This window comes from Heloderma suspectum, chromosome 7 (assembly GCF_057233095.1).
Source record: "Heloderma suspectum isolate Gila_16-S chromosome 7, 16-S_ref, whole genome shotgun sequence".
NCBI classification, from domain to species: Eukaryota; Metazoa; Chordata; class Lepidosauria; order Squamata; family Helodermatidae; genus Heloderma; species Heloderma suspectum.
This window is the reverse complement of record NC_139464.1, coordinates 4,070,846-4,096,659: the sequence shown is the minus strand read 5'-3', so window position 1 is coordinate 4,096,659 and position 25,814 is coordinate 4,070,846. Positions and strand designations below refer to the sequence as shown.

Genomic DNA, 25,814 nt, shown 5'->3' with positions numbered 1-25,814 from the left:
TCTCGTCAGCCCTAGCCAGCCTAGCCAGTGATGAGGATGATGGGGGTTGTAGGCCAAAACATCTGGGCCCCGCAGCCGGATTGGTCCCAGGGGCAACCTGTCCCCTCCGCAGACCCGTCCCATTCCCCAGCCCTGCACTAGGGGGCGCTGCCAGCATGGGCAGTTCCTGCAGAGGCTCTGGCCGAGGGGGCACTGTGGGCACGGCACTCACACCCCGCTCGCCTTCCAGGTGTGTGCCTATGGGCCAGGGCTGAAGGGCGGCTTTGTCGGGAAGCCAGCGCCATTCACTATTGACACCAAAGGGGCCGGCACCGGTGGGCTGGGCTTGACTGTGGAGGGCCCCTGCGAGGCCAAGATCGAGTGCCAGGACAACGGCGACGGCTCGTGCTCCGTCTCGTACCTGCCCACTGAGCCGGGCGAGTACGCCATCAACATCCTCTTTGCCGACACGCACATCCCCGGCTCGCCCTTCAAGGCGGACATCAAGCCCGTCTTCGACCCGTCCAAGGTGACGGCCAGCGGGCCCGGCCTGGAGCGTGGCAAGGTGGGCGAGGTGGCCACCTTCACAGTGGACTGCTCCAAGGCGGGCGATGCCGAGCTCACCATCGAGATCATCTCCGACTCCGGGGTCAAGGCAGAGGTGCTGATCCAGAACAACAGCGACGGCACCTACAGCATCACCTACATCCCCTCCTTCCCCGGCACCTACACCATCACCATCAAGTACGGCGGGCACCCCGTGCCCAAGTTCCCCGCCCGCGTCCATGTCGATCCCGCTGTGGATACCAGCAACGTCAAGGTCTTTGGGCCTGGAGTGGAGCCGCGAGGTATGCTGTGGGGAGCTACTGGGCTCTGGGCTTCCCTTCCCTGTTCATCCCTTCCCTGTTCATCCCTGCTCACCAAATCGATATTAGGGGATATGGCTGGCTGGGGCATGCTGGGAGTTGTGGTCTAACACATCTGGAGGGCACCAGGTTGGGGGAGGCGGGTGTACAGTAGGAGTGGGGAACTTCTTTCAGCCCAAGGGCCAAATTCAATTCTGCAGATTCTCTCGGGGGTCACATACCTGTGGTGGGCGGGGCCAAAGGCAAAAGGGCAGGGCCAAAATACCAAACTGCCAGCATATTTTATCTTCAAGCTCTTCCTGCCAGAGAAGCATTTCAGCCTTTTAGAATGGGAAAACAATGGCAAAAGCTGGAAAACCACCAAATGATTGGCAGTCGGGGGAAAGGGGTGTGGCCAGGAAAATGGGGTGTGGCAATCTGGGGACCCCAGGAAGGCTGGATTTGGTCTGCAGACCTGAGGTTTCCCACCCCTGGCATGGAGAACATGGATTTGAGGGGGTGGGCAGACTCTGTCTATCTATTTATCTATCTTCATCTGTAGATTTTTAGATAAAAAATATAGATAATTCATCTTTATCTATATTTTATCTATCTATATTTCACCTAATTTTACCCTTTATAAACCAAGCCGCTCTTTTTTGGTTAATTTGTATTGCTTTTCTTCTCCGTTTTCTCTTCTGCTGATCTGTCAGTGTATCTTCTCTCTCCAACTTTCTGCTTCTGTTATATCTGTCACTCCCCTCCTCTCTCTTTTCTCTTCCTTTGGCTGCTTTAACCAGTGAGAGTGAAAAAAAGGGTTTTGTCCCCCACCTCCCTTCTGTGCACATTGAGACTGCAGTCACAGCGGCCTTCTCGGAGACCATTGGGTTACAGCAGCGGGTTTTCCCACCCATCAGCTTTGCTCATGTGTATTTCTGACAGTAGTAGACCTTACCAGATGCTGGTAAGAAACCAGAGAGAGTTGCAGGACTCCAAGGATTCTCCATTTCTCACAGAGCGTGGCATCTCTCTAAATCAGAGTCATACACAGAGAAGCTGCCAGTAAACCCTTCTCCTCATTCCAAGTCACACAGAGCAGTCTCTGGCTCACCCAGCCTCCACCAACCTGGTGCCCTCCAGATGTGTTGGACTGCAAGTCCCATAATTCCCAGACAGCATGGCCATTGAATTAGGGAATTATGAGAGTTGTAGTCCAACACATCAGGAGGGCACCAGGTTGGTGAAGCCTGCATTTTACAGAACGCCACCAACTAATCCTGTGGAGGTCAGCAAAAATCATCTTCGGCAAGCTCATGGTGTGTTCTGTAGCCTACTTGGCAAGGCAGGTGTTCTCTGGGCACAAGTTACCACGGTGCCCTCACCCTTCCTTGCTGAGCCTTGAAGAGAGAGGTGCTCCAGATGAACCAAAGACTCTTCTCTCATGCTCCACTCTTGTGTTCCTCAAGTAGGAAATACATTTCCAGTCCCAAGGGGAGATAAAATCCAAGTCGCCACCCAGAGCGAACCCGGATGGCTGGGAATCCTAAATCCTCCCCTATCTCCCCCCAGGTGTTCTGCGTGAGGTCACCACGGAGTTCACGGTGGATGCTCGTTCGCTCACCAAGACTGGCGGCAGCCACATCAAGGTGCGCGTCATCAACCCCTCCGGTGCCAAGACGGACACGTACATCACCGACAACGGAGACGGCACCTACCGGGTCCAGTACACGCCCTACGAGGATGGTAAGGCTCCTCTTGCCATGTGCACCCCCCCGCCTCTGTTCCCTGGCAGTCCCCCTCCCTGCCTTAATGTGCTGGGTGACCCTTCTCCCTCCCTCTGGTCTGAAGTCGGGGCAGAGCTGTGAAGCCCTGGATCCCAGAGCTCCAAGAGGCAAAGAGCCAGCGGGGCGCACGGCAATCAGAATTCTGCCAGCTACATGTACAGTGCAAAGTCAGCCTCTTTGCTCCTATTTATTTGCGTAATTCATTCTGCTTCCCTGGTTACACGGGGAGTGCCAGGAGCAGATTGCAGAAGTCCCACCCCTTGCCTCTTAGAAATCCTGCAGAAGCCCTTTTCTGGCTTCTGAGGTTTCAGCAGCTGCTGGCCACACGCTATCGTGCCTACCTTCACAGCCCTGAGGGCTAGCAACTTACTTTCTTTCTTCTAAAAAAAAAAAGAATACAAAGATTCTCAAGATGCTGAATTTGTTCACCTGGCACTGTAGGTGTAGCACAGTGGGAGGCCCCTGGCTATGGGGCAAGTGTTGTGGGGAGGGCCATAATTATGGAGGAACCTATCAAACACCTAGAATTCAGAAAGCTGCCCTATACCGGTCAGGTGAGTGGCAGGTGGAGTCTGCCAAGGGGCATAGTGATGGAGCACAACCTGATTGACTCGATGGGATGCTGTACGCCTGCCTGCCTGTCTGCTCCCGCAGGTGTGCACCTCGTGGAAGTGACGTACGATGACGTGCCAGTGCCCAAGAGCCCCTTCCGGGTGGGCGTGACCGAGGGCTGCGACCCCAGCCGCGTCCGTGCCTACGGCCCCGGCCTCGAGGGCGGGCTGGTGAACAAATCGAACCGCTTCACTGTGGAAACCAGGTACCCATCCTCCCTTTGCCCCAGGCGCAAGCCGGGCCCAGTGGCTGTAACGTGGCTAAGAGGAAAGAAGGGCAGGCCCCTGGCCATCGCCAGAGAAGACAACCAAAGACAGGGACTGGCATGAACTTCGCATGGGCCAATTTCTATATACAGATGCGCATCTAGAAATCATTACTATACGTGAAATAGAAATCCAACGCATCTCACCCTAGTGTGGAAGATTTAGACCAGGTGAGTGGTGTGCTTGCCTGCTCGGCCCTATGCTCAGATGCTCACTGTGGATGGTCAGCAGTCCTGATGGTTCTTTCTCTTTAAACCAGAATTGGACAGGGCAGTCCTTCAAACAGAGGATGCCTTGAAAGAGAGGATGATCCTCTGGCAAATTCTGCCCTCTGTGAAAAGAGGACACATGGCCACCCTAGGGAGCCAGATATCTTCTACGACAGCACTGGGCTGTCCAATATCCCAGAAACACAAAGACCTCCCAGAGAAGTCTTCCGGAACAGCACTGTGCCATGCAGAGGGCGCTCCGTTGTGCTGTGAGCCACAGAGGATCGTGGGAAATCCTCAGACCACCTTAGGAAGGCAGGGTCCTTGGGGCTGCCCCAAAAAAGCCTCCCCCCCATCTGCTCACCTTGCCGGCAGGCTGAGGGAAGCTCCTTTTTAAATATTGCCAGCTCCACTGATAGGAGCTGTGCATGTGCAGAACCCCCTCTGCCCTGGGGCATAGCTGAGAACGGCTGGAGTTAGGGCTGCACAAATGCGGATTCTGGCCTTTGTTGGGGCAGCAGCAATGATAAGAGGATTGGGGCATCATGAGGAAAGGATGGAGAGCTCAGGGGAGCACAGGAAGCTGCCTTCTCCGAGGTCATCCCATCGGTCCATAAAGCCCAGTATTGTCTACTCCATCCTTCCCCAGTCTGGCGCCCTGCAGATGTGTTGGACTACAACTCCCATCATTCCCAGAGGTCTACCAGTAGATCCTGGTCTGCCCTTTGCCCACCCCTGTGCTATGGGATTCGAATCCCTGCCTGCAGCTATAGGATGTTTCCTAATCCTAACTGATGTGGTGAGCCATAGCACATCACATGGAGAACCGGAGATCTTTCAGTTTTAGAAAAGAAGGCCATGTGGGGATGTGACCAGGTTTTCTCAATGATGAAAGGGGTGGAAAGAGCTCAGAGCGATGCTCTTCTCTCCCTTACAGCATTAGAACTCCAGGTTGCCCAGCGGTTCAGGACAGGCAAAAGAACACACGTTTCACATCAGATAAAATGATTTTTTTTTTTTAACTGCCAGGGATGACCCCTGGGACCTTCCGCATGCCAAGCAGGGGCCCTGCCACTGACCTACCAGCCCTCTCATATGTGATGTGGTTTTGCTGACTTTGTAAACATTGCTGGGCTGGAGGCAAGGAGTTCATTTACCAGCACTGGCTTTGGTGCCTGCTAGAAATGGAAACGGACCTTGCCGAGCTGGGCCTGGCTTTGCGATGGCTCTCTTGGGTGACGATGTTTTCTTCACAGGGGTGCAGGGACTGGGGGTCTTGGCTTGGCCATTGAAGGACCCTCCGAGGCCAAAATGTCATGCAAGGATAACAAAGATGGGAGCTGCAGCGTGGAATACATCCCCTTCACGCCCGGCGACTATGACGTCAACATCACGTTCGGAGGGCGCCCTATACCTGGTAGGTGGAGAGGCAGGTCAGTGGCAGGTTGCCGCCAGGATGTGTCAAGGGAGGAGGGCGACGACAGGCAGCTGACCAGGTCTCGGTCCAGTTGCATGCAGAACCTTTCCCCCCTAAGACATCTCTGCATGCGTGGCTCCTCTGTGGGACTTGATACGCTCGATGGACCAGTGGAGGGGGGGTGGACCGCCCCACCAGTCTGGGCTGCAGCAAAACATCACCGCTTCTCTAGGGCTGCTTCCCCACACGCTTGATCACCCTGCGCTTGATTATTACACATTTGGAGCTGTTTCACTGGGGCACTGCAGCATCGCATGAATGGGCCCCTGCGTTTAACCTACCATGGTTGCATTGCCGTTGCTTATTTTTGTACTAGTGAACGGAGCCGGCTTCGCAGTGGTTGGAATAAGCCCTCAGTCTGATGCAGCAAAGCCTTGAAGCAAACGTATGCTGCTGTCAGAGCTGGACACATTGGGCCCCCCAGGTCTGGGTGAGGCTGGGCCCACTGGCACCCCAGGCACAGCCCCTGCCGTGGGGCAGCTGTCTGTCCCCTGGAGAGACAGACGGGAGGGGCCTGTCTACTCCAGTCTCCCGAAGAGAGTTCTTCCACAGCAGGGGGAGAGAGGCAGGCGTGCAGCTCTCTCCCTCGGCCTCCTCACTTCCCCAGCTTCAGACTGTATGGACAGCAAAGCTACGGGCTGGTTAGGGGAGCGACTCCGGGTGCTCAGGGAAGTGGCTGTTGCTCCTAGCGACTGTTGTTGCAGGCGTCGACCACAGGGATGGATTTAAATTAATTCGATTTTTAATGTGTTTTCAAGACAAAATAACTCAGAGGTGCACACCCCCAGCGTCCCCTTAGTGTGCGTACCAAGTTTCCGGTGTCAAGGTTTCACAGCCTTGGCGCTATGGAGCAGACGGATGGATGAACAGGCAGCCGCACATTCTCTTTTATTTTTATAGATTATTCTATGTTACGTTTATTTGTGGTTTAGATGCCATTTTCTTTTTGTTGCAAACCGCTTTGAGCTGCCAGGAAAAGCGGCGCACATGTTTTAAACAGCCAGCAAGCCTCTGCTGCCACCACACACGGGCTTGAGTGCAGGACTTTTCCAGAGAGTCGGTTTCCCCCGTTCGGCAACGAAGCGGGCAGAAATCGAGCCATGTCTGTGGTGCGTGTGGCTGGCAGCTGAGATGTGTGAAGGGACTCCACCCGAAGAACACAGTGCTCGAGGGCTCTGGAGGTGCTGCCTGTGGCGTGCGGCCTCTGGCGGCTCCTTTGCTGCTCATGCCAGTCCATGCCTGACGTGGACATTGATCAAGTGATGGACAGGCAGTTGCAGCCATTGAAGCTCTCTCGAGGGGGGCTCACAGGCTGCCTCTCCTTCCTCTGCAGGGAGCCCCTTCCGCGTCCCCGTCAAAGACGTGGTGGATCCCAGCAAGGTGAAGTGCTCTGGCCCCGGGCTGGGGGCTGGCGTGAGAGCTCGTGTCCCCCAGACCTTCACCGTCGATTGCAGCAAGGCCGGCGTTGCCCCCCTGGAGGTGAAAGTCTTGGGACCCACAGGTACGGAGATCTGGGGTGAGAAAGGAGACAACCTCCCTGATGCTCTTTCTTCCCCATTTTCTCATGGGCTGGGGCTGTCCTGCGGCTTCCTCAGGCAAGAGTCTGGTATCCCAAATCTCTTTCTTGGGATGGGCGGTTTGGACTTTCTGGTTCATGTGCCAGCTCTGGAAAATAATGCAGAATATTTCTGCAGAATAGGAATGATCACAGCACCGGACATTTCTTTTAAGTTTGGCTTCAGGGCGTTTAGAACTGGTCTTGTAACTGATATGAAGAGGGGTACCGGAAGAACTGCCTTTTGCATTTCTCAGTACACTTCATTTGCAAGGCTTAGTTGTGGGATTTCTTCACTGTCCCATTCTTAGCTTTTTCAGCATATGTGTGGAATTGATTGCAACATTTATTGCAATAGATCCTTGATGATTTTGCTGTTTTTCACCAGAATTATATCTGGTGTAGGACAGCTTTTGCCACATTTCCCCAACCTGGTGCCCTCCAGAAGTGTTGGATTGCAACTCCTATCGTTCCCAGCCATTGGCCATGCTTGCTGGGAATGATGGGAATTGCACTCTAGCACATTTGGAGGGCATCAGGCTGGGAAAGGCTGGTCTGTGCTCTTCCATATGAAATCATTCCATGCACTGAGAAAACTAGCATGTCAGACTAGAATCCTTTGCTTGACATGCTGTTTTTCTGTGCGGGGGGGGGGATGCATGGAGGGGCATTCAGCCACATGAGCCTCCCACCTGCATTCTGAAGGGGGATACTGCCCCAGGGCCCCAGTTGACCACCCCAGTGAGAAACAGGGCCTTCATCTCAGTGTTCAGGGGAGGAGGTCTAAGCTGAACGCTACGTGGAAAAAAGGAGGGCTTTTTCAGAACAACCACAACCAGGGATTTGAAAGCAGAGGGAGAGGTGGCTCCATGTGGGTATTCCGGGTCAGCACGAGGGAGTCAGTCAAGGAAGCAGGGCAGCATTGGGCAGCGGAGGGTTGCAGAACTGGAGGGGAGCCGGTCACAGACGAGAACCCATCTGGGCATCGGGGCTGCTTGCGTGCCTTCCTGGAGCATTTCCGTAGTGCCAGGGGTCCAGCCTTTCAGCCCTGCCCACCCCTCTCTGGGTGCATAGGCTGCGATCCAGCGGGCAGAGCGGTGGGGCAGTGCAAAGGGCTGCTGGCTCTCTCCTTCCCCATTTGGGGAGAGTCTGGTGTGTGTTGGTGGCCCGATCCTGCGCCCCCTCCCGCCGGCCACCCTTTGTTAAAAGGAGGGCTGGATTCGCTGCTGACCTTGGGTTCCTTCCCTTTCCCTGCTCTTGGCCGCTTGCCCAGGAGTGGCCGAGCCGATGGAGGTGCGGGACAAGGGAGACGGCACTCACACCGTGAACTACACCCCAGCCACAGACGGGCCGTACACCGTCTCCGTCAAGTACGCCGGGCAAGAAGTGCCCCGCAGGTGAGCCCCGTGGGGCAACGTGGGTTGGGGCACGGTGGGCAGATTCCCCTGTCGGCGCCAGGTATCGCGGGTCCTCAGTCAAAGGGGGCGGAGCCGGACTGGGCCACAAAGAGGGCTGCGCCTCCTGTAAGGTCTCCTGTCGATGCCCCCGGTGCCCAAGACAGAGCGCCCGCCGGGCCTTTGTTCAGCTGTGTCTGTCCATCTTGCGTCCCCCCAACTCCCCGACCCACAGGGACTGAGCGAGGTGCCCTGGCAGATGTCCAGCCCATCAGGAATCTCAGCTGCTCCCCCCCCCCCCCGCAAGAGGCAGGTTGGATGGTGTCTCTGTTTTTAGCCTGGCCTGGAGCCCTGCCTTCTGGGCAGGCATGGGCCAATTGTCCTGGGGATCGAGCTCGGTCTGTGCCAGGGCCTAGAAGGTTCTGTGAGGGCAGAATGGAGGAACGGGCCAGGGCACAGCCCCATGGCCGGATGAACACAGGCCAGGAGAAATGGCCATGACAAGGCATGGCTGAAGGCACGATGTGCCTCAGGCCAAGTCTGTCCACCTTGTCTGGGATTGTTTCGTCCTCCAGGGTCTCAGCCATGGCTCTTTCACCTCACCCCCGCCCTCTCTGAAACCCTGGAGCGCCACTGCCAGCCTGGACTGGTCTCGATGGACCGTGGTCTGACTTGGGACAGGGCAGCCTCCGATGTTCCTCTGAGGGGCAGTCCTAGAGGGGGACTGGGAGCCCCCCACCTGCTCTGACTCCCAGACCTCTTCCTGGGAGAAGGTGGAGGGCGGTGTCCTTCCCCAGCCAGAGTTCCCTGCTCATCAGCCGATTCGCCCACCGCTGGGGGGTTTGCAGCAGGGCCCGGCAGGCACTCTCTGACCCCGGGGTGTCTCATCTTTCAGCCCGTTTAAGATCAAGGTCCTTCCAGCCCACGATGCCAGCAAAGTGCGAGCCAGCGGGCCAGGCCTTAGTGCCGCCGGCATCCCCGCCAGCCTGCCCGTGGAGTTCACCATCGACGCCCGCGATGCTGGCGAGGGGCTGCTCACCGTGCAGATCCTGGTGAGTGCCGGGCACCGGCGTGAGGGATCGGAGGCAGCGGGCGGGGCGGGGCGTCTGCCTGCCTGGGCAGGGGCAGAAGAGGCTTGACTCCTGGGCCGCTCCAAGGTAATGTGGTGGGGTGTGAGATCGCAGGACGTCTTCTGGACTGGGCAGCCCCCGGCCCCCTGGGCTGAGCTTAGATAATACAGGAGGAGCGACAGGGCGGGAGCAGCTGTGGGGGCTCGGTGCCAGTTTCTAACTTGGGAGGTGCTGGAGCTCACATCTCTGCAGGTGGACACCCACTCTGGCGTAAAAGACCCAGTAGCACCTAATCCCACACACATATGGACTGTTTGTGTCTTGCTCAGACATACAGTGATATCGCCTTTGGTATACGCTCAGAGGCACTCTTTTCTTATTGCTTGACATGAGACATGGCACTGAGAAAAATAGGTTCTGGGGCTGAATCTGCGAGTGTGTTTGGATCATGTGAGACAGACTCAGGTTGGATGAGCCCCCAAACTTCATTGCAGACGCCACTTTAGACTAAATGAAACTTATGCTTTCACGTGCCCCCCCCACGTGGCGGTAGTGGTACAAAGACTGCCTATTGACAACAGCCCCCCGCCCTGTTTTTTGTCCCCCAGGACCCTGAGGGCAAGCCCAAGAAGGCCAATATTCGGGACAACGGAGACGGGACGTACACGGTGTCCTACGTACCAGACATGACGGGGCGCTACACCATCACCATCAAGTATGGGGGCGACGAGATCCCCTACTCGCCCTTCCGCATCCACGCCCTGCCGGCCGGAGATGCCAGCAAGTGCCTGGTCACAGGTGGGTGGATCCCAGCACCCCTGTGCCTCCCCGCCCCGCACAACTAGTTCCAGCTCCGGGAGAGGGACACCAGCAACTGGCTCTCTAGCCGACACGTCATGTCCCTCTCCTCTCTGCACTGACATGTCCCGGGGGGCCTGATCCTTGCCTCTTCTCTCCCTGGGCTTCCACCAACAGCTTGATTGGCAATGGGGCTTCTTCCCGGATGGACTTGCCGAGAGGAAATTAGGTAGCCCAGAGAAGGGCAGATCAAGGGCCCCAGTTCATGTTAGGGTAGCTCCCCCACTCCATCGCAATAGGGCTCTTCTGCCTTTTAACAGGCACACATTCAACAGGTGAAGCATCCCCCACTCCCTCTTCCCCATGTCATGTAACGTCGCACCGGTTGAATTTCTGCCTGTCGTGGTGCCATTAGGGAAGCCACATGAGTCCTGCCAGGAGGGGAAAAGGGGGTCTGCACTAAGCAGCTCCTCTCCTGGAGATGGCCCTGCGCCCCGCCTGATCCTCCTGAGGCGCCCTCCCCAACCCCCCACGGCAGCTTCTCACTGCTGTCTCCTCCTTTCTGTCTCTGCAGTGTCCATTGGAGGCCATGGATTGGGTAAGTGCCTATGGGATGGCTGTGGTGGGCCTCGGGAGGTGGCAGATGCCCACGGCCCCTGGATCTCCCTCCCTCCCATCGGGCACAGGGGTGCAGAACCTCCCCCAGCCGCAGCGCCTAATTCCATTTGGGAGACGCTCTGGGGGGCCACGGCTTCCAGGGGTGGGCAGGGCCAAAGGCAAAGGGGGCGGGGCCAAAACACCAGCATATTTTAGCTGGAAGTTCTTCCTGCCGGCAACAGAGCCTTGGGTGAGGCATTTCAGCCTTTCACAGCAGGGAAAAAGGCTGTGCGACAGCGTGCAGCCATCCCGTGTTCAGCGGCCAGGTGAAAGGGGGTTTGGCCCTGTGGAGGCTGGATCAGGCCCTGGGCGTGGCCCCCACGCTGGAGGTTCTGCACCCTGGATGAGAGCTAGGTGGAAGGATGGAGGAGCAAGGCGACCTCGCGAAGGGGGGGCACTGAGCTCGGTTCCAGGCGCTGCAGCAGAAGGGGTGGGATGCTGTGAATGCCCGCCACGTGTCTGCGAGCAATCAGGCCCCCTTTGCTGTCGGGCGACGCTCTTTAGAAACGCCCCCCGCCCCCCACCAGTGTGTTTGGTTCTGGGTGTCTGCAGCTGTGTCGGCCCCCCTGCGTGGGAAACGCAAGCCAGGCCAGACCGCTGACAGCCTCAGCCAGTTCGGGGCTGGGAATCCAGAGCCTCCCCCCGCAGTGCTCAGGCTGCTGAGGAGCAGGCCGCTCTCGCGCTGCCTGAACGGTGCTGCATTCCAAAGCCGGCAACAGCGGGAAGCAGCTCGGGAGGCTCCAATGTTATCCTGCAGCAGCAGCAGATCTGGTTTCCCTGCGTCTCTCTCTCTGCCCTGTCCTCGCTGGGATTCGGGCACCAGTCCAAGACTGCTGCAATCCACTGACTTGGTCTCTCTGGGCCTTTTGCTCCATCTAGTGGCTACTAGGCTAGCAGGAGTCTAAGCACAGAGGGGGGTGTGTGTGTGTGGGGGGGGCTGCCTTGGATTTCGGTGCACGGTGGCTCCTGTTGTGTGCCAGGAGGCAGTGGGGCAGGGAGGCCTGGTCCTTCGGGCCAGAGCCCAGGCCAGCCCCCCCACCCCCAAATGACCCCCAGACAGCGGCATGGAAAAGGGCATCAGGACAGCAGGAACAAACTCCATTTTATTCCCGCAGTTACAGCGGTGCTCGGATTTGAGTGCGCCCCTAAGGCAGAACTGCGCACGCTCCGAGTCTTTTCTTAAAACTCAGGGTTGGCACACGTGCTAACGTATCAGGAACGCAGAAGCAGCTGTGGAGTGGGATGGCTGTGGGTGTGTCGGGGGGCAGGGGAGAAATGCTGCCTGTGTGCCCCCGTGCATCCATGAAGCGTGGGTCTGGGATTACCCAGCTGCACCGCTGCCAGGAGGCCGGGACGCAGCTGCACGATGCCTTTGGCTGGACTGGGCTGCCGACAGATCGGGGAGCCATCGGGGGGGGTTCATGGCCCAGGCCTCCCCAAGGTCACGTCGCTTAGCAACGGAGCACGTGCTCTGCTTCGGGAGGGTCCCGGGCTGGAACGGCCCCTCTGCCTGGAGAGCGGCTGCCAGCCAGGCCAGACAGCGTGGGGCTAGATAGACCTAGACTGAGAAGGGCCATAGCTAAGTGGCAGAGACCCCTGCTTTGCACACAGACGGTCCCCACCTCGATCCCCGGCATCTCCAGGCAGGGCCGGGGAAGACCCCCGGAGAGCCCCCGCTGCTGGCCCGTGTCAGGGCTGCAGAGCCTCTTTCAGCCCGATGGCCGAATCCGGCCGAATCCCGTTTTGGAGAAGCTTCAGTGGTTGCATTCCAGTAGTGGGTGAGGCCAAAGGCAAAAGGGGCGGGGCCAAAACAAAAACTACCCCAAACTGCCAGCAGTACTCTTAGACATAGATGGCATTAATGCCAGGAGCGAGGCCCCGGGGGGGCATGCCGACCTTTTAGAATGGCAGTGGGGGACTGCAGAAAAGCCAGGGAACCACCCACAGTCGGCGGCCGGGGGGAAAGGGGTGAGGCCAGGAGAAGGGGGCATGGCTGTCTGGGGGACCCCAGAGGGCCAGATCGGGACTGCAGCAGGGCCAGGTTTGATTCCTGGGCCCGAGGTTCCTACCCCTGGTGTAGGCCACGCTGAGCTGGATGGACGGATGGCCTGACAGAATAAGGCCGCTCCTCCTTTGTATATTGAGGCCCATGTTCACCGCCCTCCTCTATGGCCATGATGTAACTAACCCCTGAAGGCTCAGCTGGGCCCCCACCCAGTAGGCTGACAATCCTCCCCCCCCCCCACTTCATGTGCAGGTGCCTGCCTGGGCCCCAGAATCCAGATCGGGGAGGAGACGGTGATCACGGTGGACGCCAAGGCAGCTGGGAAGGGCAAGGTGACATGCAAGGTCTCCACGCCCGATGGGGCCGAGCTGGACGTGGACGTAGTGGAGAACCACGACGGCACCTTCGACATCTACTACACCGCTCCGGAGCCTGGCAAATACGTCATCACCATCCGCTTCGGCGGCGAGCAGATCCCCAACAGCCCCTTCCATGTGGTGGTGAGTCTGGGGCCTGCAGGGCAGGGCTGGGGGGCTGGGGGGAAGGCTGCCTCCTGCAGTCATCAGCCAGCAGGCAAGACCAAGGTTTCCCTGGGCGCTGAGCTGGAAGCAGCGGAAGGAGGGAGCTCTGAGCCTTCGGGAACACTGCTGGAGGCAGGTCTCCAGCAGGACCGGGGGGGTGGGTGGGTAGCATGAGGCCTCGCATGTCCTTCCCCAAACCTGGTGCCCTGCAAATGTGGACGATGGGAGGTTTAGCTGCACACATCTTGAGGGCACGAGGCTGGGGAAGGCTAGGATAGCGGAGTCCAGCCAACGTGGACTGGTCCCCAAGTCCAACAGGCTCAGAGCTCTCCAGGCTGCTTCCCCACAGCCTCCATTTCCCACAGCCAACATGCCCCGTTCAAAAAGGCTCCTTCCCGCTTCCATGGGATCTCGAGAAAGGTCTTTCCGCTGCTCCGTGGGTTTGTGTGATGCAGGCCCCTTTGCTGACGTGTCCCTTGCTTCCCGCCAGGCCTGCGACACCATCCCCCACATCGAGGAGCCCTGCGACAGCGTGCAGCTCCGCCAGCCCTTCCCGGCGCACCATGCTGGTGGCTACCCCCCGCACTGGGTACCAGGAGCCCTGCCCTGGCCTCTCAGCTTCTGTCTCCTCCTGCCACCTCTTTCTTTCTTTCTGGAAAGGGGGCCCTTCTCCAGGCCCCCAACCCACCTGATTTAGGCCCAAGCAAGGGGGGCTCTGTGTTCCCTAGGCATCCAGCCCCACACCTGCCCCCTGCCTCTTACTGCGGCCTCTTTCGGCCCAGCCTGGATGTGCGATGCCTGCTCCCTCCTGGGTGGGAAGCCCGTGCGTCGCTCTGGTGGCGAGGGCCCTGCCCTTTACGCATGCACCCTTTGCGCCTTTTACACGTGCGCCCCTTGGTTTCCCCGGACTCCAGCAGAGGGGCTGGATGGAGTCTGTTCGGAGTCCACCACAGTCCAAACCTCCTGGTCTGGATCTGGTTGGGATGCCGCGGCTTCCTCCAAAGGACCCTGGGAATGTGTCGCTTTGTGAAGGGGTCAAGAACCTTCACAGAACTCCCAGTTTCCAGGAAGCCAAGTTGAGCAGGCTTGGGACTGGATTGCCTTTGGTGGTGTAGACACACAGCCTCCAGGAACCCCTGCGTTCCTGGGTGGAAACACGCCCTTCCACCCCGTTTGGTGAGGCAGCGAGGTGGTGGCTGACAGGGCAGCTAAGGTCTGGTTGCCACCCTTTCTCCAGCAACTGCTGCGCTCTGTCCTCCTCCTGGGTGCTCTACTCTCTCACTGTCCTCTTTTCTTGCAGCTCAGTCTCCTTCGGTCTGCATGCCCACCCGCCCCCGTTTGGGGGAGTTTCGCTCGCTACTTTTCCCTCGCTTCGGCCTTCAATGTTCCTTTTTCTCTCTGTCTGTATTTAGCGCTCTTTCTCTCTCTCCCCCCCCCGTCTGTTTCCTCTTCTCCCCACCCTCCCTTTCCCCCTCCCGCTCCTCATCAGGCCACGGATGAGCCCATCGCCCCTCCGGAGAGTGTGGATTCCATGCTGCGCCCCTTCAACCTGGTCATCCCCTTCACTGTGCAGAAGGGGGAGATCACAGGTAGAGACTCAGCTTTCCCAGGGGCGTCTGGTGCAACGCGCTGATTTGCAGGGGCAGGTGGGAAGGAGCCACGCGGGTAGACTTCCTTGTGGCATTGTGTGGGACTTGGTGGCGTTTTGTCCGCTTTTTCCCTTGAGTGACTTTTACGCGTCCGCCCTCTTTTGCAGGAAGAGCACACCTCAAAGGGAGAAGCCCCTGAAATTCCTTCAAAGGTTACTTGTTCTTAGGAAGGTGCCCCTGCATGGTGGAACACAGAGGCACTCCCAGAAAAAAGGGAATTTGGCCGCAACCCTAAGCAGTCGTGTTAGAGAATCAGTCCCGTTGGGCTCCCTGGGACTTGCATCTGACTCAACATGCTTAGGGTGGCGCCGTCGATCTTTCAAGGGAAAGAAGTCCACAGTTCTGCCTGTGTTGCTGTGCAGGGGGCACATTTCTAAGGACAAAAGTCGCCAGGGTTTGTCTCCTCAGGCTGGAATTCCAGTCGTGATAAACCAGCCTTCCCCCAACCTGGTGCCCTCCAGATGTGCCGAACTGCACCTCCCAACTTCCGCTGTGGAGGGGATGGGAGTTGCAGTCCAATGCATCTGGAGGGGGCCAGGCTGGGGAAAGGCTGTAATAAGCAAATGAAGGTGTGACTCGCCTTAAGCCAGGCCTCCGAGACACCTCAGGTGAGATCTCCTAGGAAGGAGGAGAAGCTGGGGAAACAGGGGCGGAAGGAGGAGGCCTCGGAGCTCAGTAGGTGGCTTTAAAAGGGGAACGACGCGTTCGAGGAGGAGGAGAGACCCACCCGTGGCTATTAGCCCGGACAGCGACATCCAGCTTCCAGGCTCAGAGGGAGCTGCTTCAGATCACCAGGGGCTGGGGGCGTGCCCTGCACGGCTGAAAGCCAGATGGCAGGCCCGTGGGCCCTTGGCGCGGCTGGGCTGCTCTTTGGTTCTAGCACCGCTGAAAAAGAGAGAGGAAAAACAATGAGCTGAACCTTGCAAAGTGCTAAAGGAAATCATAGGGTTATTTTCAAAAGTACTCCAATGTTCTGTAGTTGCACCTAACACGCCTTCCTCAGAGGCAACACTTCTTTTTTTGTCTCCTGAATGAGAAATGTTGTCTTTGGGGGGACCGAGACACGCAGGTCTTGCACAGAGTGGCTGAGGGCCTGCAGTCCCTGTGCCATGCGTAGCCCTTGGCTTGCTGTTGTGCGGGGCGGCACAGGGAGAGGAAGCGATGTAATCTTGCCGTGCTGCAAGCGCCACCTGCTGTTGGCTGCAGCCCTGCCCACTTTGGGCTCTGGCCCCACCCACCACTGAATCTGGCTCTACCCACCTTTGGTTGTGGCCCTGAATGGACTTTCCCTGTAGGTCAGCGGCCCTCTGTAGGAAGATGGTTCCCCACCCCTGGTGTAGGCCATGGATCATTTAGGGTGGAGGTAGGGGAAGAAAAGGCCAGCCCCCTTTAGGGGCTGGGAAACAGCTGTTCCCTTCATGCTCTCCCCATTCCGCGTTCCTTCCCCATCCAGGTGAGGTGCGGATGCCTTCTGGCAAGACAGCACGGCCTCACATCACCGACAATAAGGATGGCACCGTGACGGTGAAGTACGCCCCTGTGGAGAAGGGCCTGCATGAGATGGACATCAAATATGATGGCAACCACATCCCAGGTGGGCACAGACGGCAGGAGGAATGGCTTAGGGGTCGGGTGGATGCTTGGTGGCAGGAAAACCTAAGACGCGCTGCCTCAGAGCTGATCGCAGCATCTGGATCTGAGCTGGATTTTCAGAATTTGAATCTAGGATCTTAAATTTCAAACACTTCCATTTTTACTGGACTCCTTAAAAAGCCTCCCTGTGCTTTCTGCCCTACAAATCCTGCTCCCTAGTGCTGGATGTGAGCAGGCAGAAGTGAGTGATTTGGGGGCCGAGAAGTCACTTTCCAGCAGCCCGTCCTGGCCTCTGGTGTGAATGCTGTGGGGCGGTGGGACCGTCACCCGCTCCGGCCTCACCGTCTCTCCTCCCTCTCTCCAGGGAGCCCACTCCAGTTCTACGTGGATGCCATCAATGCCCGCCACGTGAGTGCTTACGGGCCTGGGCTGAGCCACGGCATGGTCAACAAGCCAGCGACCTTCACCATTGTCACCAAGGATGCTGGCGAAGGTGGGTGCCCCGGAGTAGGAGCAGAGCTCCGTGGCACAGCGCGGGATGGGCCTGCCGGGGGCTCCTCGGGCCTCCTCGCGGAAGGGCCACCGATGGCAGAAGCAGCAGCGAGAGGGCTCGGGGGAGGCCACAGAGAGAGCCATGCTAGTCGGCATAGACGGGGCTGCACTGGATGGACCAAGGACCTCACCTGGCAGGAGGCAGCTCTGGATGCTCATGACTTGTCCCAGTGGTTGAGGGAGGATGGAAAAGTGCGGGCACGGAGAGGGGGGGCAGACCTTCGCGGTGGAGGCGAGGTTGCTTGGTGTGGTGGCACTCATCTTGGCGGAGGGCTGTGGGAGGACAGGGAAGAGTGAATGAGGGATGCCGCGATGGGCCTCGAGTCTTACACGGATCGAAAACGGGCTGTCCCTCACTGCTGCTTCGGTCATTGGCCAGGCGGCTGTGATGTTGTGGAATGTCTGCAAACACTCCAGCTGCTTGGGGTTTAAGGAGCCTGCAAAAGAATGTCAACAAATGGGGCACAGCAGGGAAGTGAAACAATCTGGCTGGGAGAAAAACACACACACACAAAGGATGATGTCCTGTTGTTGGGAAGGGAGGGCATGGGAGGTAGTGGTGGGAAAGCAGGGACTCTGAGGGCTGGGATGGTTTGAGAAGAGCATCCGAGGTGATTTGCGGGGAGAGGGGAACATGGGGGAAAGCAGAGATCGAGCACATGGGGCGCATCCGACCTAGAGGCTTCCTTGACTGAGGCTGACTCGGTGGGGTAGGGGCTCCAAGGCAAGAACAAACAACGTTCATCTAGGGTCCCTGGGAGACAGAGCAGGAGCCTGGCTTGGGGTGAGGGCTCTGACCCAGCTGTCCCCTGCTCACCCCAGGAGGCCTGTCCCTGGCTGTGGAGGGCCCCTCCAAGGCTGAAATCACCTGCAAAGACAACAAAGACGGCACGTGCACCGTCTCCTACCTGCCCACAGCACCCGGGGACTACAACATCATTGTGCGCTTTGATGACAAGCATATCCCCGGCAGCCCCTTCACTGCCAAGATCACAGGTGAGGCTTTCTGTACCCTCCCACTCCCCAAGACCCCCGGGGCCTTTTAAAGCCTGGCGCCTCCCCCTCCCAAACGTCGCCGTCCCGGCTCCTGGTCTGGGGTGAGCGCGCAGCGCCCTGCTCGCTGACCCCTTCCGCCCTCCCGGCTCTTCGGCCCCCAGGTGATGATTCCATGCGCACCTCCCAGCTGAACGTGGGCACCTCCACCGACGTGTCCCTGAAGATCACCGAGAGCGACTTGAGCCTGCTGACAGCCAGCATCCGGGCGCCGTCCGGCAATGAAGAGCCCTGCTTACTTAAGCGCTTGCCGAACCGGCATATCGGTAAGCAAACCAAGGGTTGGCTTTGAGTCAACAAGTGGGGGAAACCAAGAGAGAAAACTCCGGTTCGCCTGCACGCGCGCTACTTACACTCGTGTTTGTGTGTTGCTCTCTTGGGTGTTCGTTCCCACAGTTCGGCTTTAACAGCTGAGTCCTGGCAGTGCTGCCTCCTCCCTCCTCAACGTCCCCTTCCAACCAACAGCCCCATTTCCCCCTAGACCTTTTGTGCTGGCCGTGCTTTTTTAAAGTGCTGAGCAGTTGGGATGTTTGTATGCATTCCATGCTGCCTCAGCAACTGAGCCTGTGACTAGGGAAGGCTGATTTTAACATACTGAGGACTCTCACCGCTGGTTGCAGCGGAGGTCTCCAACGGTGCAGCCGGCATCTTCCTCGTTTTCTTTTTTTCTTTATTTCACTTTGGAGGTGCCAGTGGGGACACTGGCGCGTTCCCTGTTTGGGCAGAGCAACACAGCCTGCGTTTTGCCGAGATGCCTCTTTCGTTATGACTGCAGCCTTGCCCTGGCTGACCCTCGAAAGCTGTTCTCTTGCACTGACCTCGTCCCGTCCCCCCGCTTCCCTTTCTGCCCCTCCCCAGGGATCTCCTTCACCCCCAAGGAGGTCGGTGAGCACGTGGTGAGTGTGAAGAAGAGTGGCAAACACGTCACCAACAGCCCCTTCAAGATCATGGTTGGGCAGTCGGAGATTGGAGATGCCAGCAAGGTTAAAGTGTCCGGCAAGGGGCTGGTGGAAGGGCGCACATTCGAGGTGTCTGAATTCATTGTGGACACACGCACGGCAGGTGAGCGGAGTGGGGCGCGGCAGGGGATGCAGGGATGCAAGGATCTCACAGCTGAACTGCCCCTTCCTCTGGAACAAATCATTCCAATATTGCATGCAGGACTGGGAAAATTCAAGGCACAAGATAAATCAGTCCACCTGATGCTGATATCTAGACATTTAAAGATTTTTCTCAGCTCGGCAGGGCCCGGCTCCAAGAGAGTTGGTGCAGATGCTTTAAAATGTGAAATATTTAAGGGTTGCAGGGAAAGAGAGAGAGAAGGGGGGCCCCAATGCCTTCCACTTGTTTCCCCTCCAGGCTACGGTGGTCTCGGCCTGTCCATCGAAGGCCCCAGCAAGGTGGACATCAACTGTGAGGACATGGAGGATGGAACCTGCAAAGTAACTTATTGCCCCACTGAGCCTGGGAATTACATAATCAACATCAAGTTTGCAGACAAGCATGTTCCAGGTGTGTCTCTCGCCCAGCTAGAACTCCCCACTGGCTCCTTGTCCATCCTTCACATTAACGTCAAGATTCCAGTCCTCAGGTTTAAAACTCTCTGCTTCTCCTCCTTCCTTCCTTCCTTCCTTCCTTCCTTCCTTCCTTCCTTCCTTTATTGTTAGTATTTATATACCACCTTATTTGCTAAAAAGCCATTTAGGCAGTGAACAACAATTAAAAACAAGAAAACTGTAACAGAATTAAAAAACACCTTGAACTGTACTCAAGGCCTGTGCTTGTGTCAACCACTGGCTTGTCTTACGCCATCAAGGGGAGAATTGGGGGATGAAGGGACGTGAAGGTCCAGGTGCTCCTGGCTCATCTCTACTTTCATGCTAGAAGAAATGGCCCCTGAACCATAGGAGGGCCACCACCTCCAGGGGGTGAAGTTCGCGGTTCCCTTGAAAACACAGTGCCCTGTGAATAATAGTCATTAGCAAGGGTTTGGCTTGTTGGTGGTAGAGATACTCTGGAATTCCCTGTTGGAGAGGGTGGGGTGGGCAGCCCGTGGCTTCACAGCTGCACGTGGCCTTGGCCTGATTTCAAAAGCCCCCTGCAAGCCTTCAGTTCAGACCTCTGGGGAGGGAATAAGAGAGAGAGAAGGAAATGGGGGGGGGGCAGAAAGAGAGAAGGAAAAGGTGACAGAGAGTAAAAGGGGGTGTCTCCACTCCTTTGGGTGCCAGCCCCACTTCAGCCATGCCCACCACAGGCAGTCCTGACGGACCACCCCTGAGAACACAGCCCTCGGAAGAAAAAGGGTTGCCCGCCCCGTCTTGGGAGAACAAAATGAGTCCTGATGGTGGGAGTAAGGTCGCTCTTGTCTCCCCGCTCAGCTGTCTTTCTTCTCTCTGTATAGCCTCGGATGTTGCTGGCCCTCTTTGGGTTGGCCCTCCTCCCCGTTAATCCGGCTTGGAGCAGGCCCATTGAGCTGAATGAGACTGAAGTCAGACGAACGCTGGAGACAACCCTTGGCCTTCTCTCCTTTCCGCGCCTTCTGGTCCCCTTTATGAACCCTGCTTCCTGCAGGCTCTGGAGGTTGGGATGCAGCGGGGGTCTCGGGGTAACTGCTGTGCTTTCATACCCTTCCAGGGAGCCCTTTCACTGTGAAGGTGACGGGCGAGGGGCGCATGAAGGAGAGCATCACCCGACGGCGTCAGGCACCCTCCATCGCCACCATCGGAAGCACCTGCGACCTGAACCTGAAGATCCCAGGTAAAGGCACAGCTGGGGTCAGGCTGACCGAGAGGGCCACGGGCTGCATGGCCGAAGATGGCCGTGGCAGACTTTGCTTCCATCCCCACTCGACTTCTATACCCTCCCCCCATCCCGGCATCCTTTCCACTTTTCCACTCTATCTTTGGGAAGGTCCAGACTAGAGATGAAACAACATTTTGCACAAAACTGAAATCTGATAAGGTTTCAATGTTTATGGCAAATAATATTGCTGAATAAAATAATTAAAGAATGATATTTATTTAAAGTTTATAAATAAATACCTCCTAAAATTATTTATTAATAAATAATAACATTGCAAATAAAATACACAAATAAACTTCATTCTTTACCCCGCAATGTTTCTAAAACCCATAGAGCCACCCAAGATTCAAATACCCTGGATTCAGAATATTGTAGGAATTTGTGAGAATATGAGTTTTATTTTTTGCAAACAAGTTTAGATTTAGAAATAAATGGCAAAATCCATATTCAGGTGATACTTTTGTTAGGACCAACCTAATCTCTAGCTGAGTGGCGGAGCCCCTGCTTTGCATGCGGAAGGTCCCTGGTTCGATCCCCGGCAGCATCTCTAAGAAAGAATCCTGCCTGAACCCCTGGAGAGCTGTGGCTGCCAGTCAGTGTTGACAGTTGTGAGCTAGATGGACCCAGGGCCTGACTCAGTAGAGGGCAGCTTCCGATGTTCTTAGAATCGTGCCCACAATGTTCTCCACTCTTGGTTGGCCCTGATAAAGGAATTACCTGGCTGTGGGTTTTGGCATGTTTCTTTCAGACCACCACAGCTTACTTCCTTTGATAAGAAACAAAAATGGTTTAGGGTATTTCTTTAGTTCCAAATTTTGGTTGCAGCAGTAGTCCAGACATTCACCCCTTACCTGCCTTGGGCCGTCTGGCATTTCCTCCTCCTGCATGGCCAGCCCATAGAGTGGAGGGTTCCCATGTCTCCACTAGGTGGCAGAGATCGGTGGCTTCAGTCCCATGTGGCTGGTGAGTTTGCCTTAAGACATCCAAGCCATCGCCAGGGTGCCACCGCTCGCCCGCCACCTCAGAGGGCCACGGTTCCAGGCAGCCTCTGTTGAGGAGTGGCTGACCGCTTCCAAAAGAATCCCCGGTCTGACCGTCTTGCTGTGGCTGGGTTGGACTCAGCCCTGTGGCGAACCGGGGGCAAATCAGCCAGGTTCTACAAGCTGAAAACGTACATTCTCTATCGGGCACAAATGTCACACAATTTGGTTAGCTCCTCCTTCCATAAATGGTCTTAACTTTCAAGATTTGATATGCAACAGTAGCAAATCATGGGTTAATTAAGCCAGGGGTCCCCAACCCCTGGGCCGTGGACCGGTACCGGTCTGTGGCCTGTTAAGAACCGGGCCGCAGCAGGGGTGTGGGAACCCCCCTTACCTTGGGTCCGCGGGGGGGTGGGCGGGAACGATCCGTCCCCCGCCCCTGGAATCCTCGCCAGCCCTGGCCGGCTCCGCTCCACGGCAAGTCCATGGAGCTGTTGGCTGGCTCCAGCCGCTGGTGGACTTCCAGCCGCTGGGACGCAAATGGCGTCTGCGTCGCAGATGCCATTTGCGTCCCAGCGGCTGGAGGTCCGCCGGTGGCCAGAGCCGGACGGCAGCTCTGTGTGCATGCTGGGTGTGGGCTGCTTCCAGTTTCAGTATCAGCCTTGAATGGGTCTGGTGGTGGGTGGCTCCATGACGTGCGACCCCAGACACCTCTGGGTCTTCGTGGGTTAAACAACCCAAAGTTAACCTAAGAACGAACCCTAAGTTGCGCATTGGCATCAGAATCGGCTTGCGCCCGGTGTGCACCACAGCAAATGATAGATTAATTAACCCATGATTTGCCACCGCTGTCTGTGAACTGGGTTACTTAGGCCTAGCAACGTGGGCTTTGTGAAGTTCTTTGGATTCTGTAGAGTCCACCAATTCTGCATTAGAGGCCACATTTTATTATCCACAGAGGAGACAAGGCCACATGGATTCTTCACTGTGTGGAGCAGATTTCTGGTTCAAGAATGGCTGCTGAAGGTGGCCCTAAAACAGCCTTCCCCGCCCTAGTGCCTCCAGATGCGTTGGATGGCTGTTGGCCATGCTGGCTGGGGGGTTATGGGAGTTGCCGTCCAACACATCTGGAGGGCACCATGTTGGGGAGGCTGCCTTAAAAGTCCGCACAGCTGTCTCCCGCACCCTTCTGGCCTCCTTTCTAATTGGCCATCTCCCCCTCCTCCCCCTTGCTTCTGCCTCTCCTTCTCCGTTGCTGCTGGCGCAGGGAACTGGTTCCAGATGGTCTCGGCCCAGGAGCGGCTGACGCGCACCTTCACGCGCAGCAGCCACACGTACACGCGCACCGAGCGGACGGAGATCAGCAAGACGCGCGGCGGCGAGACCAAGCGCGAGGTGCGGGTGGAGGAGTCCACCCAAGTGGGCGGGGACCCCTTCCACAACGTCTTTGGCGACTTCCTGGGCCACGAGAGCCTTGGCTCCTTCGGCAGCATCGCCCGGACCCAGGAGGGTGCGTGGGCCTTGCGGGCGTGCCGTGCGCACGCGTGTGTGTGTGTGTGCCTCTCACTGGGTGGGAGCATGGGGTGTGCACTGTGTAGGGCTGCATGTGCCTCTCATGGTGAGGGGGAATCCGGCGGTGTGTGTCTTTGCATGGCGGAGTGCCCACAGGGGTGGGGTCTCGCTCAGAGGAATACCTGCTAGCACAGCCGAGCACAGCCAGATTGGGAAGGCTGTGCTAGCATATGGTAATCCAGAAGGCTTAGGCTCCTCCCACTGCCCCCAAAGGCTCCACCTGCTGTTCTTGCTACTTGACCCAGGCCTCTCCACCCTTCGCAGGAGAATGAAATGGTAGATCCCGGAGTAGGAACTGCCAACAAAGAGGAAACACATCATTAAAAAAGAGGGCGAGAGAAGACACCTGTTTGCATAAACCTTGCATGTGCTAATGTATATGTATAGATGCACATTTAGAAATAATTACGGTTATTTAAATAGAAGTACAGTCCATCACACTGTGGCCAGGTGACCTGTGTGCCTGCCATTCAGTCTGCTGTGGATGGGCACCAGTTCTGATGGTTCTTCATCCTTAAACCCGAACTGGACAGGACCACCCTTCAGCGAGAGGACGGTCCCTTGGCAGCCCTTCAAACAGAGGACTGTCCTCTGTAAGAAGGACACCTGGCCACCCTAGGACTGTGCCACTTCAAAATGCCATAACCCCCCCAAATGAACTCAAATTTTAAAACCCTGTTCCGTCAGGGGTAAACATTCCAGCCCGTTTTCCTCCCCATTGTGTTTGTGTTCTAGTTGCAGGGATTTAAGAACTATATAGGTGAATATTAAAAACTGTGATCCCCCCACCTACAGTCTGAAGGGGTGTGGTCCATTCTGCCTCCTCAGGACTGTCAGCTCATTCCAGATTCATTTTGTTCCATGTGTAGACCAGGCCTAATTTTTTTAAAAGCCTAGGGGTGGGTAGCTGATTCATTCGAAGCTGGTTGAGATATATTTCAGTATTGATCATTTTTAATAAAAATTTTCTCCCACTTTTTCTTCAGAGAGCTCCTGCTTAGCTCACTGATAAAGGGACTAATTAAAGGTTAATTAGAACCTAATTAAACAAGCTCACTAAACCTACAGATTCCCAGTTCACTCAGATAGAAGGTCTAGCAGTGTCTGTTCGGAGGACTGTGGAACCAAGCTAACTAGCAGCTCAGGTTTAGCAAAGGCATCTTGACCATCAAGCAAATGAATGGATGTCTTGCAAAGTGGTTTCCTTTGAGATGGCAAGCTGACCTCTTAAACAGCTTTCTTGAACGGCCAATAACATGAGGTTAAGATATACAATGCAGGCAAAATGGAGGAGGGAGGGAAATCAGTTTTAAAGCTAGGTGTCTCCTACTCAAAGTGTGGGCAGGGTGGAGTTCGTAGGTCTGCAGCGGATGCACGTAGTCTGTGAATGTGGTTTTGTGCGGGGCGGGGGCTTCTACCATTTGTGCAGGAATTTCACCTATTTGCTATTGGCCATTTGCAGATGCTCTACTGGTGGCGGTGGCGGCATGGGGAGGTTAAATTCTGTGCTCTGATTGAATTATGCATTTGCATGAAATGTACACTGATTTGTGTATTTGTTTATTTTATCCCAGCTTCCAGCTTCAATGTTTTGCATAACTCTGCATATTTCAACAAGTAGTACAGGGCAGGGATGGAAAAGTACAGGGAGAGATCCAAGTCTGGATCAGGGGGCTGAGCAGAAGCGCCCCCCACCCAATACCGGAAGTCTTGCCATGTTTCTCCCTTATGTCAAAGACTTCAGCAGATGCTTTCTGTTTATTTCCAAACTGGTCTCCACAGTCATGAGGGCTAGGAGCATGCTTTTTGTTGAAATGAATGGAACATGAACATCCCTAACCTGTTGGGCTGCTTTGATTGGTGAAGCTGCTTGTCGGTAGGGATGGGGGTGGTTTTGGAAGCTGAGGCTGCTCAGGATCGGCTGAGCCTTTTCCAGGTCCTTCTGGGTTGGCTGGCCTGCTCGGCAGTCCATCAGCTGACTGTCCTGTCCACCTGTGTCCTTTTCCCTGGTTCAGGTGAGGCGGGCTTGCAGGCCATGACTGCGCAAGTGACCAGCCCCTCGGGAAAGATGGCGGAGGCGGAAATCCTCGAGGGAGAGGACAGCGCCTACTCGGTGCGCTTCGTGCCCCAGGAGATGGGCCCCCACACCGTCAACGTCAAGTACCGCGGCCAGCATGTGCCTGGGAGTCCCTTCCAGTTTACTGTGGGGCCGCTGGGAGAAGGGGGGTCCCACAAGGTGCGCGCAGGAGGCACTGGACTGGAGAGGGGCGTGGCTGGCGTGCCAGGTGAGGGCCGCGCTGGGAACCTGGCCTGCAAATGCAGGGCTGTCCGTTTGCCCCCATGCACACACACATGCCACCCCCCCCCCCCCGATACAAACCAGAACAGCCTTCCCCGGCCTGGCGCCCTCCAGACGTGAGGGAGCACATCTCCCAGAA

The 25,814-nt window shown here is 56.7% G+C and overlaps 1 protein-coding gene across 4 annotated transcripts in view; it reads left to right on the top strand.

The window, feature by feature from the left end:
* Window positions 1–25,814, top strand: part of FLNC (filamin C) — a 92,465-nt gene that overhangs the window by 57,273 nt on the left and 9,378 nt on the right. For 2 of the 4 annotated variants that reach the window (XM_084808907.1, XM_084808905.1), the window contains 21 exons: window positions 230–827; window positions 2,394–2,567; window positions 3,263–3,425; window positions 4,952–5,112; window positions 6,506–6,673; window positions 8,001–8,124; window positions 9,017–9,173; window positions 9,800–9,989; window positions 10,564–10,587; window positions 12,904–13,151; window positions 13,663–13,761; window positions 14,662–14,761; window positions 16,275–16,415; window positions 16,779–16,907; window positions 17,789–17,962; window positions 18,124–18,285; window positions 18,878–19,081; window positions 19,379–19,531; window positions 20,654–20,776; window positions 23,072–23,314; window positions 25,392–25,661. In XM_084808907.1, the coding sequence (XP_084665033.1) occupies window positions 230–827; window positions 2,394–2,567; window positions 3,263–3,425; window positions 4,952–5,112; window positions 6,506–6,673; window positions 8,001–8,124; window positions 9,017–9,173; window positions 9,800–9,989; window positions 10,564–10,587; window positions 12,904–13,151; window positions 13,663–13,761; window positions 14,662–14,761; window positions 16,275–16,415; window positions 16,779–16,907; window positions 17,789–17,962; window positions 18,124–18,285; window positions 18,878–19,081; window positions 19,379–19,531; window positions 20,654–20,776; window positions 23,072–23,314; window positions 25,392–25,661 (3,805 nt within the window). The remainder of the gene's footprint in view (window positions 1–229; window positions 828–2,393; window positions 2,568–3,262; window positions 3,426–4,951; window positions 5,113–6,505; window positions 6,674–8,000; window positions 8,125–9,016; window positions 9,174–9,799; window positions 9,990–10,563; window positions 10,588–12,903; window positions 13,152–13,662; window positions 13,762–14,661; window positions 14,762–16,274; window positions 16,416–16,778; window positions 16,908–17,788; window positions 17,963–18,123; window positions 18,286–18,877; window positions 19,082–19,378; window positions 19,532–20,653; window positions 20,777–23,071; window positions 23,315–25,391; window positions 25,662–25,814) is intronic. The other 2 variants (XM_084808908.1, XM_084808906.1) reach the window with 1 other exon arrangement.